The sequence below is a fragment of the Delphinapterus leucas genome, chromosome 5 (assembly GCF_059928025.1).
Source record: "Delphinapterus leucas isolate spDelLeu-1000000601 "Yukka" chromosome 5, BTC_Dleu_Yukka2, whole genome shotgun sequence".
Lineage (NCBI taxonomy): Eukaryota > Metazoa > Chordata > Mammalia > Artiodactyla > Monodontidae > Delphinapterus > Delphinapterus leucas.
Genome location: NC_143133.1, coordinates 124240863 through 124257198, shown reverse-complemented (window position 1 = coordinate 124257198; position 16336 = coordinate 124240863). Strand labels below are relative to the sequence as shown.

At 33.4% G+C, this 16336-nt stretch overlaps 1 protein-coding gene across 6 annotated transcripts in view; it reads left to right on the top strand.

Moving 5' to 3' along the window:
• Positions 1–16336, top strand: part of SMARCAD1 (SNF2 related chromatin remodeling ATPase with DExD box 1) — a 69819-nt gene that overhangs the window by 40649 nt on the left and 12834 nt on the right. For 4 of the 6 annotated variants that reach the window (XM_022582345.3, XM_022582347.3, XM_022582346.3 and 1 more), the window contains 3 exons: positions 216–607; positions 9284–9483; positions 15101–15191. In XM_022582345.3, coding sequence (XP_022438053.1) covers positions 216–607; positions 9284–9483; positions 15101–15191 — 683 coding nt within the window. The other 2 variants (XM_089912468.1, XM_089912469.1) reach the window with 2 other exon arrangements.

Genomic DNA, 16336 nt, shown 5'->3' with positions numbered 1-16336 from the left:
TTGTATAACTTCAAATTCTACTTCAGTATTTCTCTTTAAAGTATATCAAGATTTAACAATAAATTATAGTTGAATTCTGTATTAAAAGAAGCATGAATACTTGTATAAATCATTTTCTTACTTGAAGTTTTATTTAATTTTATCTTTAATGTAGTTATTTAATTTATATTTAATTTATATCTTTCTAATGTAGTTATTTTTGTCTTTCTACACAGATATGCAATATGCTTCACCAAGTGAGTTTCCAAATGGAAAAGAAGTTTCTTCAAGGAGTCAAAATTATCCTAAAAACGCGGCTAAAACAAAACTGAAACAGAAATGTTCCATGAAACCACAAAATGGTTTTAACAAGAAACGAAAAAAAACTGTATTTAATCCTAAAAGAGTTATTGAAGACTCTGAATATGATTCAGGTTCTGATGTCGGTAGTTCGTTAGACGAGGACTATAGTAGTGGTGAAGAAGTGATGGAGGATGGCTATAAAGGTAAAATTCTTCACTTCCTTCAGGATGCTTCAATTGGTGAACTTACTTTGATTCCTCAGTGTTCTCAGAAAAAGGCTCAGAAGATAACAGAACTCCGGCCCTTTAATAGTTGGGAAGCTCTGGTAAGGCTACATTCTTTTGTTTTCCCCTGTGTGTGTGTATTTAATTCACAGTACCGTTTATAGTCAAGGTGTCTTCAGCCCAGGGAAGCATAGATGGGTGGCCTTATCCTGTGTAGAGTCAAACATTACTTTCATTCTAAGCCAATAGTATTTCAAATAGTGTCATATGACCTAATTTTGAATGAATTAAGGGGTGATTTTCCTGAAAAACCCCAAGCTGATTGGCTGGGCATACTGTCACTCATTCTTTTGCATAGAAACTTGGTTCATTTCACTGCAGAAGAAGAAATTAGAGCTTACATTTAGGAAGGAGTTGTTTGCTAGCCTGTTCTGATCTGTTACTACTGAGACACAATGCAGAAAGCAAGAATGTGGTGGAAGTTTTACTACAACTTCTTGAAGAGCAATAGCAACGTCCAGGGGAGCTCCATGATTTAAAATGCCAGCCTAAGTGTTTTATGCTTCACCACAAAGAAGCAATTGTTTATTTTATTTTTCTTTTAAAAGTGACAGCTCAATCTCTAACATGTTTTTCTTGGTTAAACAATACGGCCATTTTATGGAATGTAGCAGGCTGCAGCGTTTTTAATTGGAAAGATAGAAAAGTGTGTGGAAGCCTAGAATTCAAGCGTTAGGTGAAGGGAAGGCATAAGCACTGGTAAGTACACTTTGCATGATCATTTTCTGGGATTTCATTTCCTGTAAACAAGTTTTATCTAAAATACCTGTATTTTGAGTTTCATAAATGTCAACAGTCAGCAAATCTTATTCATACAGAGAAATGTAAGAACTCTGTCTTTTAAAGTTTGCTTCATATTGTGAAAATGGGGGCTTTTATAGCATGGATTCTAAACAGGCCCTCCTGTGAAAGCAGTATGGATGATTTTTTACAGCTTTAGAATGTGAAGTCACATCAATAGTGACTCTTGATGTTTTATGAATTTTTAGGAAGTTTTATTCCCTAACTTAGGGAGCAAAGTTGCTTTGTGATTAATCTTATACTTGGGACAAATCTATGTGAACCTAAGTTCCCTTGATGAGTATCTTGAAGTGGCACGGTGGGAAGGTCCCTGAACAATGGTTGTAAATAGCATTTTCTAAAAAATTAAAATATTTGAAAAATATAGAAACAACATTACTAGTATTTCATGGCTTTAAAAATAAATAAATAAATAAATAAAGATATTCGTTTTGCCTAAAGCCTTTGCTTTTCCAGAGAACATCTGTCAAAGCAGGCCCTTTCAAAACTTGTTCGGCTTTGCCTAAGTGATTTATTTGTTAAAGTATTTGCTGAAGGGCGTTCTTGTTCTTGTCTTCATTTTCTTCTTTCTTTTAATCTTTAATGGCCTCCTATGTCATTACAGAGTTGGGTTGCTCGGGCTTGTTGGGATTCTAATTTACTTAATAAGGAATGCAGTTATCTGCAGCAGTGTGTTTAGTCACTGTGACTACTTGCCCACGTATCTTATAGTAAAAAGTGAATTATACCAGAGTTATATGTGCCAGATGCTTTTAAAAATATTCAGTAACTTAACATGTAGAAAGCATATTTCCCCTACTAATTAATTGGCATAGTTTAAATTAGTCTTGACATGAATTTGGAGATTATGCATTATCTACTTAAAACTCCTATAGCATCTTGCCCTCTTTCTGAAAGTTGAATACAGAGACTGTTTTTGCTAGCCATTCATCTAAATGTTGATTATTTTATGTAACAGTTAAAAAGTAAACTTGCCACTTGAGTTTAGCGAATACAGGGCTTAGCTATTCTGAAAAAGTTAGTAAACACAAGTTCCTGGAAATGAACAGTTTAGCAAGTCAGTGTATGAGTTTTGAGTTTTAATTTGTTTAGAACTTTCAGCTTCTACTTTCATTTACTTTAGAATTTTGAATATGACTGATTTAAAGATCAATTTAATGTCTTAAAACCATCAAAGGAAAGGTCAATATTATGTACATTTTGTTAAAAAAATTATATAATTAACTCCTTCCCTATTAATCAGAGAGGCTTGCTAATGTACCTGTGAACTACTTCAAAAATAAAAGAAAAAGCATTTACTTTTGTTTTCATAGCTGTTTTTATAAATTCTTAAGAGAATTAATTGAAATTTTAATTTTGTTCCTCAGTCATACTTTAATGAAAATTACAAGGCATTATATATTAAAAACAATGTGCAAATGTCTAGTAAACTCTTAACATTATTGTTGAATCGTATTAGTTTAGTCTTCAGGATTGGGGAATTTGGCAGAACTTTAAAACTCATTAATATTTCATTACAGTGCATACTGAGCCAACAAATCAAAGTAAACACATATTTTAATTATGATTTTTTGCTAAAACAGAAGTCTCCATAGCATTGATAGGTTAAATGTAATCATTGGTATTTCACTGTGTTATTTTATTATAAAATTAATTTGAATGTGAAAATTATTTTAGCAGTGCCTTTTAAAACAGAAGTTGAAAAGTTGTACATTATGCTTATGACTTTATTGTCAAAGAATTACACTTTTAGAAAATTTAAATGCTCAGATATTCTAGTCACCCTTATTTTATTTACATGAGGAAAATTTGGTTATTTAACGAAATAAGTTCTTTATGTTAAGGGTATTTATGTTTGCAGCTTTATACCCTTTTTAAAAATCAAAATCTAAATAGTGTTTGTCAGATTTTCTTCATAATTTTTCCATTTTTCTGCTTCATAGCAGTAAAGTATGTGCTTATGGTAAGAAATCACATCATTAAATCATGTAGAGTTTGGAAACAAAGCCAGCCAAAATGTCATTAGTTTAAAAATGTGTACTGTTAATGTGCTAAAATTGGGGTTTTTATTACCAAATTTCACACATTTGATGGCATCGGTTCACCAACCGCTTAATGAATTTTTATCTAGCTTCGTGCAAAATAGGGTGGAGATGCTATTACGTCTATTATAATCTTATTATGTTGCATCTTTGTACTTTAATCAGAATCGTAGTGTATACTGATCAAATCAAGATTCATGAATAGCTCATTCATAAATAGCTCAATCTAAAAAATTTTCATATATGCATTTAGTTCCTTAACATTTAGATCAGCATAAATGCAGTTTTCTTTGATTGTTAACCAGGCAACCCGGGTTTACCTCATGTGGAAACATTATTCGTCATTGTGCTGCTCCCATCCACTAGTGACTTAGAGCACAGGTTTTCTTTTTTGCTTTATTGTAAAATGGCTGTCTAAATTTGTGACTCGAACAATTGTAATGCATACTGCTTCCTGATAGGGTGGCTTCAGTAAAGTGTGTGATTACTGTATTCAGGCTTTGTTTTCATTTTTGTTAAGTTTGATAAATATTTATTTTAAAATTATAAATGCATTTTGAGTACTTTGTAGGCTGCTCCCAGGTATTTATAGTATTTAAGACTCCTGTCCTCAATAATGTTACTTCTTAGGTGGGGAATTAAATCTGCTTTTAAACGATTTCCCCCTTCCTATAGAAATGCAAAATTATTTGTACTGTAAGAGTGACACATGGTGGCAAGAGATAGGTACTTCAGTCTGTGAGTGATTTAAAAAGATAAAGACCTTAAAGTAATAACTTGACTTTTTAATCAAAGAGATAGTTATCAGGGCCATGTTGATGTTCTTTTTTCATGTAATTATCCAGTTAAGTAGCAATTGCTTTTTTTCTCTTTTTTTCCCTCTGAGAAAATAGCTTTATCATTTTTTTGAAGAACGATGTTTTCTTTGTCTAAAATTGAAACAGTATATGCGAGAACAAAGAAGAAAATCAAGTTTAGCCAAAATTCTACCAAAGATACTTCCCACTTAAGACTTTATTGACCATCCATCTGTTTATGAATATGTTTGTATATTTCATATTATGTAATTAGGATCGTATTTGCTGTGCTCATCAACAACTTTAGATTTACTAGTGGATCCTGCATTTACAGAGTACTTTGTATTTCTTAGGTCTGTTTTAGTGAAGCTAAGTAACTTACAGGATTGTTAAATGCTTTTTGTCTTCAGCAAGCAGTAACATAACAGTAGAGTGTTCTTACACCTTTCCTTAGGGGCAGACACCCATTTTCCCTGCCCCCCACACACCTAATAAAAGTGTTTTGGAATTAAATGTTGGGCTTTTTTTTTTAATGTTTTTATTTTTTTATTATTTACGCGTGTATTTAGATCAAGTTAAAAAATTCTACAGGCTTGTTCTCCCTGAAAATCCATATCCATCCCCTTCTCCAGCCTATTTCCTGTACTACAGATAACTGCTTCTACATCTTCTGTCTGATTCTTATCACCTCCATATCTAGGAATATAAAGATAATGCTTTTTTAAAATTTTTCAGTTGCAGGCCTTATCTTTTGACATGACAGACATTATAGCATTGTGGTAGGATTAGCTCTCTTCTCGCTGTCTGTCTCACCTCACATGCCTGTTTCCCATTCCCCAGTCCTATCAATATGTTAATAATGCGGTAATTTTGAAAATCATTTTTTAGTGTCTACATTGTTAGACTATGCAAATGCCTTTTATAGCTGAGCCATGTAATATACTACATGATTACTTTTTTTCCTTGCTCAGCATTTTGTTTTCCCTACTTACTAGTTGTCTTGGTTTTTCTGTTTTCTTAGTTTTGTATATACTTACTACTTCGGCTCTAAATTCTTCCCTAATTGTCTAAATTTCCCCTCAGTTTTTAGACACTTCAGATATTTTGTCAGTTTCATCTTCTTGAAAAAGTCTCTTCTGGAGTCTTATGACCTACGGTAGGGGAACAGCTGTGATACTGGAATTTCATTTCCCCAACATCCTGAGGAATGTTGTTTTTCTCTCTTTTGGTTCTCTTGTTTCGGAATTCCATTCATGCCTCTTTATTTATTCCCTTGGTTTTGTAAATACCATACTTGAGGGTGAGTAAATAATATAGTGGAGCTAGATGGCCTGATTTTGAATCCCAATTCTGACATTTTCTAGCAACTTACACGACCTTAAGCAAGTTCTTTCTCTGTTCCTGTATTTCTTCTTCTCTAAGTGGGGTGTAATTATGATACTGACCTCTGGAGAAGGCTAAGGATTAAATAAAGTTAAGTGCCCGTTCAATTGTCTGTCTCTTAAAAAATGTTAGCTGCAGATATCCACAATATTTTGTGTTGGAAGTTTTGTATATATTATTAGTGAAATGTTAAGAGACGATTATAGTTTTCTGCTCTCCCCCAATATCAGTTCTAGTCATATTGAGTCAAACTTTTTCGGATCAAATCATTTTTCTCTCTCTTTTTTTAACCCCCTCTGTGCTTTTAAACAGATTTATGACTGGTCACATTACCCACAATATATTAAGACTACATTTTTCAGCCTCCCTTTGGTAATTTGACAAATTCCTGTCCAGTGAGATGTAAGCAGAAGTATACCACGATTTTGGGAAAGCGTCCTTAAAGGAGCTCTTCTTCCTGTTGGTTGAGATGTCAGTGGGATGAGGACTCACATGTTGAGGATATTGAAGCAACAAAGTAGAAGAATTCTTTTTTTTTTTTGCGGTACACGGGCCTCTCACTGCTGTGGCCTCTCCCGTTGCGGAGCACAGGCTCCGGATGCGCAGGCTCAGCCGTGGCTCACGGGCCCAGTCGCTCCGCGGCATGTGGGATCTTCCCGGACCGGGGCACGAACCCGCGTTCCCTGCATCGGCAGGCGGACTCTCAACCACTGCGCCACCAGGGAAGCCCCCTAAAGTACTAGATAGATCTAAATTCTAATCCAGCAGCAGTAATTTGGGTCATCTCTAATGTTGGTTGGTTTGTATGGAAAGAGGGTAAAGAGAGTTGGAAGCCTCACGGAGTTAAGTTGAAACTTTGACTTTAGAAATAACCAAAATGTCAAGTTCATTAAAAGTCTCAATCAAACTGTTGCAGCATCATGAAGTAAGAGGAGTTGCCTTCTGCACACCCCTTCATTGCCCCTACAAAAATATCAAACATAAAAATTAGAATACTAAATGAACCCTCATGTACTCATCACCAGGTTCAGTTATCAGCTTATGTCTGATCTTGTTTCATCTATCCTCTCTGTTCCCCCCTCCCCATCTCCCTTTCCCTCTCTCTCTCTCTCCCCCCCTCCCCCCTTCCTGTAATATCTTTGGTGAAGAAACTGGATCATTTGTTCTATAGCTTCCCAGTCTGGGCTTTTCTGGTTATGTTTTCTGTGGAATAAGGATTAGAATTAAATGCTCCCATCAGTACTATTACATGGTTGGTGGTATGTTCTTTCATCAGGAAACGGTAATGTCTGGTTGTTTCTTTTTTTTTTTAATGTATGTTTCTCTCTTCTCTAGGTTCTGACATACTGAATTGATCTTCCTTGAGTCAAAACAGTTCTTTCTGATTTCTGGACATCCTAGATCCTAGATTATATTACTCTCCTTTTGAAAAGTACCCATGAAATTTTGTTTTTTCCCTTATAATACCAGTTGTTAAGACTTAAAATTGTATGTTGCATGTCTTTCCCAATGACTATAAACCACACGAGGACAAGGGACTATGTCTGTATACCAGGTACTTTCACCAGCCAGGGTAGTACTTAACTACAAAAGAAAAGAAAAGAAAAAAACCCAACACAATAAATGGCAATTGGTTACAGAAAAAAGGGTTTTTGTTTTTTAACCTTTTATTTTATATTGGAGTATAGCCGATTAACAATGTTGTGATAGTTTCATGTGCACAGCAAAGTGACTGAGCCATACGTTTGCATGCATCCATTCTCCCCCAAATTCCGCTCCCATCCAGGCTTCCACATAACATTGAGCAGAGTTCCCTGTGCTATACAGTAGGTCCTTGTTGGTTATCCATTTTAAATATAGCAGTGTGTACATATCAATCCCACCCTTCCCTCTGTGTTTTTTAACTTTTAAGGGGTTTTTTTGTTTTGTTTTGGGAAGTACTAGTTTTAGTGAAAAGAGAAAAGCATAGACTTTGGAATTTTTTATCCTGCTTTGTGACCTTGGAAATTGAATCTTAGTTTATTCATCCAGAACTGGTGGACTGATCTTGCAGTTGTGAGGACTGCATGAGTTAGTGAATAAAAGACACCTAGTAGTTTCTGGCACATACAAAGCACACAATATATTGTTCCTTCTTTTTTTTTTCCTGGTTATTCTCGTTGGTTCTGTCACACACAGCATATCGCAAACACACTACCCCACAATAGGCATGAGATTGGCTTTTTTGGCCTATAATTTTGGGGTTCCATTTAAAAATAAAAATATTTTAATTAAAAGTTCTAGTAGAACCTCATTAAAATCTTCAAGGCACTGATTCTTACATATCCTGTTCTTTATGTTTAAATCTTTTTCCCTGGAAAGTACAGAGTGGGAGATTACATTGTGATTATGAATGTTGTCCTTGTGAAAATATAAAGTAGTGTACAAATAACTTTTTATTTCACGATGCCATTTTGTGGCATGCTAAGTTTTTGGTTTGTTTTGTTTTTTATTCCTTGATTACAGTAATACCATGGCTTTGGAATAGATGAGTTCAAGTTTCATTTCTACCAACCTACTCTAGGTTAGATATGAAAAATACATGTTAGCATAAACTGCATTTTTTATGAAGTTTTCTTAGTATATCCTCTAAGTATTGAATTTCTGTTGCTTGAGCTTCTCTGTGAACTTAGAAATACTGTGTTCATGGGGATTATTTAGAGCTGTTAATGAGATTCTTGTCATAACTTGAAAGAATATGCTAAATATGATACTATGCATCAAAACCATGTGTGGCTTTATTCTAACAGATGGTTTTAGTTTAGTTTCCTTTGTTCTGGATTATGGTATTTTTCTTTTTGCCCAACAAACAGCTTTCAAATAGCTACTGGGCTTTTTTCTAATCCTTTGCACTAAAAATATTTTTTTGTACAGTTCTTCAGGATATATTTTTTTCAGCTATCTATTTGGGAAAATTCTAATTCTGTTACAGCTTTTACCTTGTAAAGTATTCAGTGTCTCCTTTAGAAAAATAAATACAAATACATTTTGAAAGAAATTCTGAGTTTTCATACAAACCCATTTATACAAGCCTTGTATTGAAATTGATACTATTCTTAACTTTTATCAAATTATTGAATTGGTCACGGTATACTTTTGATTCACATAATATCTTTCCAAGTAGTAGTTGTCTCAGTTTAGAGAAAAATATCAAGTGACAAATAATAATTGGAGTTTTGAAAACTTGAGGGGTTGTACTGTGATGATAGGGCAAAGTATGTTTTAGGAAAATTAATCTTATATTCATAGGAAGTGACAAAAATGGAGGCAAGAGATCTAGTATGCAGTTTTTATATTTGGCACTATTACCTTTGGTAATAGTCATAAATCCAAGGTTTTGAAGACAAAACCTGATAGGAGACATTAACAATTACTTTAGAGTTTCTCCCATAAGAGAACAGCTACCAGGGTCAAGGTAGCAAGCTTGGGATGGTGTGTTTTGAGGAAAAAGGTATGTTTTATTTCAACCTGATGAGTTTGAGGTGACAGTGGGATTTATCAAAGTGAAACGTGAGAATGCAAATGCAGGTCCTCTTCACATTTGATTAAGGTCATTAGTAAAAGTTTAACAAACTTTTTTCCCTCACAGAGAAAGAAATTGGCTCCCTATTTACTAGATCTGAACTGTTAAATTATTTTTCTTTTCATACCATAGTTCACAAAGATGTCCAAAACGAATGGCTTATCAGAAGATTTGATATGGCACTGTAAAACACTGATCCAAGAAAGGGATGTAGTTATAAGGCTTATGAACAAATGTGAAGACATTTCAAATAAATTGACAAAACAAGTTACCATGCTCACTGGAAATGGAGGTGGATGGAACATAGAACAACCCTCCATTCTAAACCAAAGGTAATACTTGTTGTATGTACCTATTCATTATTTTATCTCAGTTGTATAAAAATGTTGAATTTATTCCTGTATTGTGCCTAGGAAACTTAAATGTGCAAATGGTAGGAAAACTAATGTTTAAAAGGGAAACCCAGGGTTTCCTATAATGGCATGTAAGTGGTATATGAATTGTTTTTCATTGATCGTCACCCCCCCCTCCCCCCAATCAGGATATTTTACTCCATTATCACATTGTAAATTAGAGGGAGGAGATATTATGGTCTTATGTAACCTATGTTTTCCTTGTCTGATGACAGATAATTTCATATATAATCACAGAAACTGAAAAGGTGGTTTTAGCTACCTCTTAATTTAGTGCTTCAGAGTCAGCTGCTCAACTGCATCAATGTAAAAATTTGTCTTAGTTCAATTTCTTTTTGATCATAAGTGAAATGATTGAAGTATCCTATATATGCGATTAAATGCTTTCAAAAGCCCAAAATTTTTAATCTTTTTGAGGTAAAAACACATAAAAATTGAAAAGGTCACTTTTATTAAATAGATTATATAAGGAAAAATTATAAAAAGTATACATTTAAAAAGTATATTCCCCAAACTGCTACTGTCAGTAAAATACCTTGTCCGAGTTCTTGCAAAAAATAAACACTAAATTGTTTTCACTAAAAAATTTGTCCAACAACCAGAATGTATGAAAACGGCGTTTTGTAATTGTGAACACCCCTCCTTTGCATGATGTTGGGATATGGTGGGCGGGGCGTTGTTTTGAACTTCTTTTAAAAGTTTGTTTTCAAGTTGTCTGGGAACTCAGGACTGTTCAGAATGCTTCCCTTTTTTAAAAAAAGTATAAAATTGTTTACTGTGATAATACATACAGAGGCAATAACATGGAAATAGTCGAAGTTGCTAAGGTCCGAGACTAGTTAGAATGATTTATGGTGTATCCATAGTCTGCAGTGTTATGTAATTTTTAAAATGAATTATTTCTGTTCAAAATATTTCTGATAGGTATTTAATAAGATTAGCACTAGGGTCTCATTAAAATTATTTACCTTAGTTGGTGATTTTATATACTTCTGATACTTTTCTAAGTTAATGATCAAAGCATATTTGCTGATCATTGGTTAATTAAAAGTCAAGATATGAAAAAAAAATCAAGATATGGTAACTGGCCTTTAATAGTAAGCTACAATCTTTTCTGTGCCCTTCTAGGGTGCTATGGGATGGTGTAGGGAAACGTGATGCAGTTCCCACAAAGAAGCTCTTTTCTCTGTTGCATAGAAAGAACTATGACCATGTCAGCAAATTCATCTCCTAAAAGTGTAGTTGGAGCTGCTCCTTCTTGTTCTACAGCATTGGATATGGGGAGTTCTTCACTCTACAAGGCTTACCCAGTTGAGTCTACTTTATCATAATTTGGAGTTTAAAAAATCAAGTGCTTTATTGCATCACTTAAAAAATTTCTCTCTTAAACCCACATCCACAAAGTCCTATTACTTGTAAATAGTATGATCAGGTAATAAAGCTATCCTTTTTGTTAGACTGAGGATTTTTTAAATGAAATATTAAACAGGTGAGAAAAATAGTTTGGGGGGTTTTTTAGGTGCTTCTTGAATCTAGTCCCAAAGTACAACTTCTGAAAACCTGTATAGATAGTCTCTTTGGAGTTTATTTAAATGCACTTTTAGGGGGTGAAATTTGTTGTCTTGGTTTTTGTGTTTAGCCAATGTAAGTTGCACAAGCAACTTGCAGATTTTTACTTGGTATACTGACCGTGTTTAGCCAATGTAAGTTGCACAAGCAACTTGCATATTTTTACTTGGTGTACTGACCAAGCATAATGGCTGCTTAGTATAGAAACATTTGAAGTACTTTCCTTGCCCTGGGAAAGGATTTATTAGCACAGAGGAAAATATTAAACTATCCTGAAGAATAAGCTGTTGTGCTTTTGCTTAACAGAACAAATTCTTTATAGTAAAGTTTATTTTGAAGCAAAATTATATTAACTATTTTCCTATTAGAAATTTTTAAGAATTATAACAGAAGAAAAATAGCCTTTTAGAGGTAAAAGGAATACACACATGCTGTAACTCCCTGTTAAAAATAAAGTCTTTGCAAGGGAAAAAATTCTCATATGTATCTCAAAACCATTATATTCATAATATTTATTTTAAAATGTCAAAACTAAAATTACCTTAAAATACAATACAGTGAGGAAATGTTAAAAAAAAATACCTCAGTATTTCTCCTATTTTATTCCTATCATAGATGTAGCCATCTCTCAAGCTTTAGCGGTTTATCTAAAATTTATCAGCTTTAAACTGTTTTAACTGAAAAGGTTTCTCACATGTTCAGTATAAAATAATATTTAATTATGTGTGTCCTGTCTTTTTCTGGGCTAAATCTACTAAGGTTCTTGTGAACTTGTTCATCCTCAGCTTGACAGGATGATTCCATATCCTGTTTCTAAACAGTTACTGGGAAACCATTTGACAATGATGTGAATGCAAATCAGTAGTGCAGATGTGTTGACTAACTCAGAGTACTATGATAGAAATATTTTAGTAGTTTGGATACTACTATTAGTACAAACTATTATTTTGTGATAGTATTTTCAGCATTCATGACATACTTGAGGGACATAAATTTTTGGTCAGCTAGCATCGCTAATCTGTTTCATATGAACTACTTGAAAAAGTTTCTGTAGCCCTGTATTTCTGCATTTTAAACTTAAATTTAGCACATTGTATATACTCCAGTTTTCTATTTCAGGCCTTTCTCACCTTTCAGAATAATTTTGATACTAGTTTTCTCTGACAGGAAATTTAAACCCCATTTAATTTTCACTCTGAAAAGAAATTATAGTAACTCTCTGGAAGGATTTTTTTCCCCCCGACAAAACAAGTGACTTTAAAATAACATGCTGCCTCATTTTCTTTCGTGACCTCAGAAAATCTTAAAATCACTTTTTTCCTTATTGGGAGGTAAGAAAACCTTCAGTTTAAAGATACCTGTAGTCCCCTTTTGAAAAGAGATCACTTACCTAATTCAAAAGGCCCAGGCTATAGTTCTTACCATTTGGATAACCCTGAGCAGATTACATTCTTATTTGTAAACTAGTGGGTGGGGTTCATATGCAATCACAAAAATTTTCAGAAAACTGTTGAATGTCACAAGTAATGGAAGGTATGATTGTATAGCAGCTAAATATTAGCGCCTGCTAGAGAACGAATATAGTTGCCCTGTTTTAAAACTTGTTTTAACAAGGGAATTGGAAAGCTGTTTGCCAGAACTACATTTCCAGTGCTCCTCTGGCTTTCTGAAGAAAGGGTGTGTTGTGGGCAGCACTGTTGTGACACTAAGCAACAGAAAGTTACTTGTAATTTACATAAATCTAGCAGAGGAGCAACTACACACACATACACACTTATATTTTTAAAACAAATACTTCAATATAACAGGTATTTAATGTCCTCATCAAAACAGCTACCATAGCTGCTTTGTGAATGTGGATGAAACAATTTTATTTGAATGAAAAATTCAGTGCTTCTCAAAATTTCCTCATCACTTTTTAAAATTTTATGTATAGTGAAGAATATTTTAATAGTTAGACTCGTTCCTCAACATGTGTTGGTGATAACATATATTCAGTAATTTTTGTTAAGAATATTTCTTGGCTATTTGTGATAAATTTACATTGGGGTAGCATGTTGGCCCTTGGGATGCATTTATAAGTGATGTAATATGCCTACCATATCAAGTTTCATCATTTTCATGGAATGTGAACCTTAATGTGTGGGGGATGACTAAGACAGTAGGAAGGACTCGGGAAAATAATGAAAATTCTATTTAAAAATAGAAAGTGTCGGCTGTAGAGTGGGTGGGTCAGAGAGAAAACTTTCATGTTTGCTGTTTAGTGATTAAGGGCTGAGCTCTGGATCAAAACTGGAATCGAGTACCAGCTCTGCCACTGCAGACATGGATTTGGATAGCTGTGACCTTGGGCAAGTTATTTAACTTCTCTGAATCCCAGAGAGAACTTCTCATCTCTAAATGGAGATGATGATAATAATAGTATCTACTTTATAATGTAGATTAAATAAAGTAATAATGCATGTAAAGCCCATGCATGTAAAGTATAGTGTCTAGATTTCCAATATTAGCATTTACTCTACCAGTATAGTAGAATTTATTTGGACCTGAAAATTAAAATGTCTATGATAATATTCTGTTTATTATTACTTTCATAGTGGCATAGAAATTATATTGGCCAAGAAGGCAAAGACATTTTAAAAAATGAACTGTAAAGTCTTCAGCAGTACTGCTGATTTTTCCTACCTATACTTTTAATTTTTTCAAATGAGAATTGTTTTATAGATTGCGTACCCCACAGTTGAAACATAGATTCTGATTTAAGATGGATATCTTTCTACCTCACCTCTTTGATCCCTGTTCTAATTAAAGTGTCTTGATTTCAGAATTTGACCCCTTAACCATTTATCAGAGCCATTTATCAGAGCCCTTCTCCATGTGCAGATAGGATCTGTGTAACAGGAAATTAAGGGGATATGATAAAAGCTGTAGAGTGAGAAGCATGGCCTTGTCCTAAGTTTTTATGTTAATGTGGGGTTTATGCTCTTCCCTAGTGAGTATAAGAATAAGCTTTTGCATGAGGTAGACTTTTATGAGTTAAAATCTTAGCCATAAGACTTTGTAGCTACGCAACTTCAGGCAACTTACTGAGCCTCGGGTTTTTTCATCTGTTAAAAAATAACTACCTTAATAGAATATTAAAAGATTGAATGAGTTGATGCTAGAAAATGATAGTTTTGTATATCTGTATATAATAGATGTTCAGTAAATAACTGCTATTAGTTTTTAACCACTTGAACTTTTAGAAAAAACTAACCATTTCGTCCATTAGACCCCTTCCATGTTGCCATCCAAGCAAGTTACTCCCAGGGATTAATCTGTTTATGTGTTCACAAATTAAATAAGATTTTTGACACATGCCTGCTGCTTTCTACTCACTGGTCTTTATTGATGCCTAGCAAATTTACATTTATATGTAGTTCAAACATAAATACACACATACATACATACATCCTCCAGAATTATACGTACCAGTGATATTAGAGGTGATTGGCATTCAGTCAGCAAGTTTTATTAAATCAGCCTGGCAAAGTAGCAAATTATGCATATGTTTTTGTTCTAATACTTTAAGTTCCTTACTGTGCTAATATTCAAATCAGTACAATACATTTTTCTAGAGTATAAATATTATATTAGTAATATGTTATCATTGTTAATATTCTGATCATTTGTGGAATTAATTTGGTGGCATTACATTATGACTGAATATGAAAATTTTTTGGTAATTCTTATTGCCAGAAACAACAAATACAGAATAAAATTTGAGAGGTTTTTTAAAATGTATTATGTTTTGGGTTCATTTTCTTAAGTAAGTGTAAATAGCTTTTAACAGTAAGTTAAAAGGTAAGACTATAACTAGATACTTCAGTTTTTTGATGCATTGTAAACCTAAACCTCTTCTCAGAAAACTAGTAGAAAAAACTAATAGAGGTATAAATCTATAATATCTGGTAACTCTCTTTACCAGTTTGTCACTCAAGCCCTATCAGAAGGTTGGTTTGAATTGGCTGGCATTGGTACATAAACATGGACTTAATGGCATTTTGGCAGATGAAATGGTAAGTAGTACTCTATTTCTAGGATTTATCATTAATAGGCATCCTTGCTGTCATTCAAAAGATGAAAATTTCCCTTGTCCCTATTAGTTTACTGCTCTTACCAAGGTATAATCCCTCTCACTCCTCTCAGTTTTCTGTTGCTTATCTTAGTTCTAACCTCCTTACTTTCCCCTCAAAAATGAAAATAGGTTTTTTGTCTTTCTCATCAAATTAATAAATATACGTGTTTTTAAAATTAGATGTTACATAAAAATACACAGGAAAAAAAACAAAATCACACATACTCCTGCCATCTTAGAGTAAGTACTATTTTGGTATATATCTTTTTCCAGAATATTTTCTTGTAGGTGTGTGTGTATGCATATATACATACACATATACATATATATGTCATATTAAAAGAGATTTTACTACATGTGCTTTTCTGTAGCTCCCTTTAAAATTTATCATAGATACCTGTCCTTGTTAGTAAATAAATCTACACGTTTATCATCACCATCATTTCAGTCATTTTACTTTTATTAGATGTTTCTGAGTTTCTGTTCTTTTCCAGATCACATTTTGCTTGAAGGTAAGCTTAGGAAGTTCATTATAGCCAATAGTCCAAGTATTGTCATGTAGAAACTTGACCTTTAATCTAACCTTTACCTTCCTTCCTCCAGCTATGCTTGTTAAAAAGTGTTTATTAAAAATGAGTAATGTTCAATGGAGAAAATGTTTACTGAATATATGTATTACATTGTGTATTAGATTTCCAAAATAAAAATTAACAAAGGTAATAATCCTTGTTCTCTAGCTAGCTTCTAGTAAAACAATCTTTAGTTTTTCAAGACAGTTTCCACGCATACCTCATACTGTCGTTAAAACAGAGATGCTATTTATCTAATATAAAAGTGAATAATATATGCAGAATTTCAAAATAGTTAGAAATTACGTATAGAATATAGAGTAGTACAGTTGTGGAAACTGGACTTGGAAATCAGATCTGGGTTCTGGGTACCAAATTTGCCTTTTGTGGGCTCTGTAATCCTTACCAAATGACCTAATCTCTCAGAGCCAATATTAATAAAACATAGGTAATTCCTGTATCATAAGATTATATTTGGTATCAAATGAGGTATATTATGTGAAACTGTTTTTGTAAC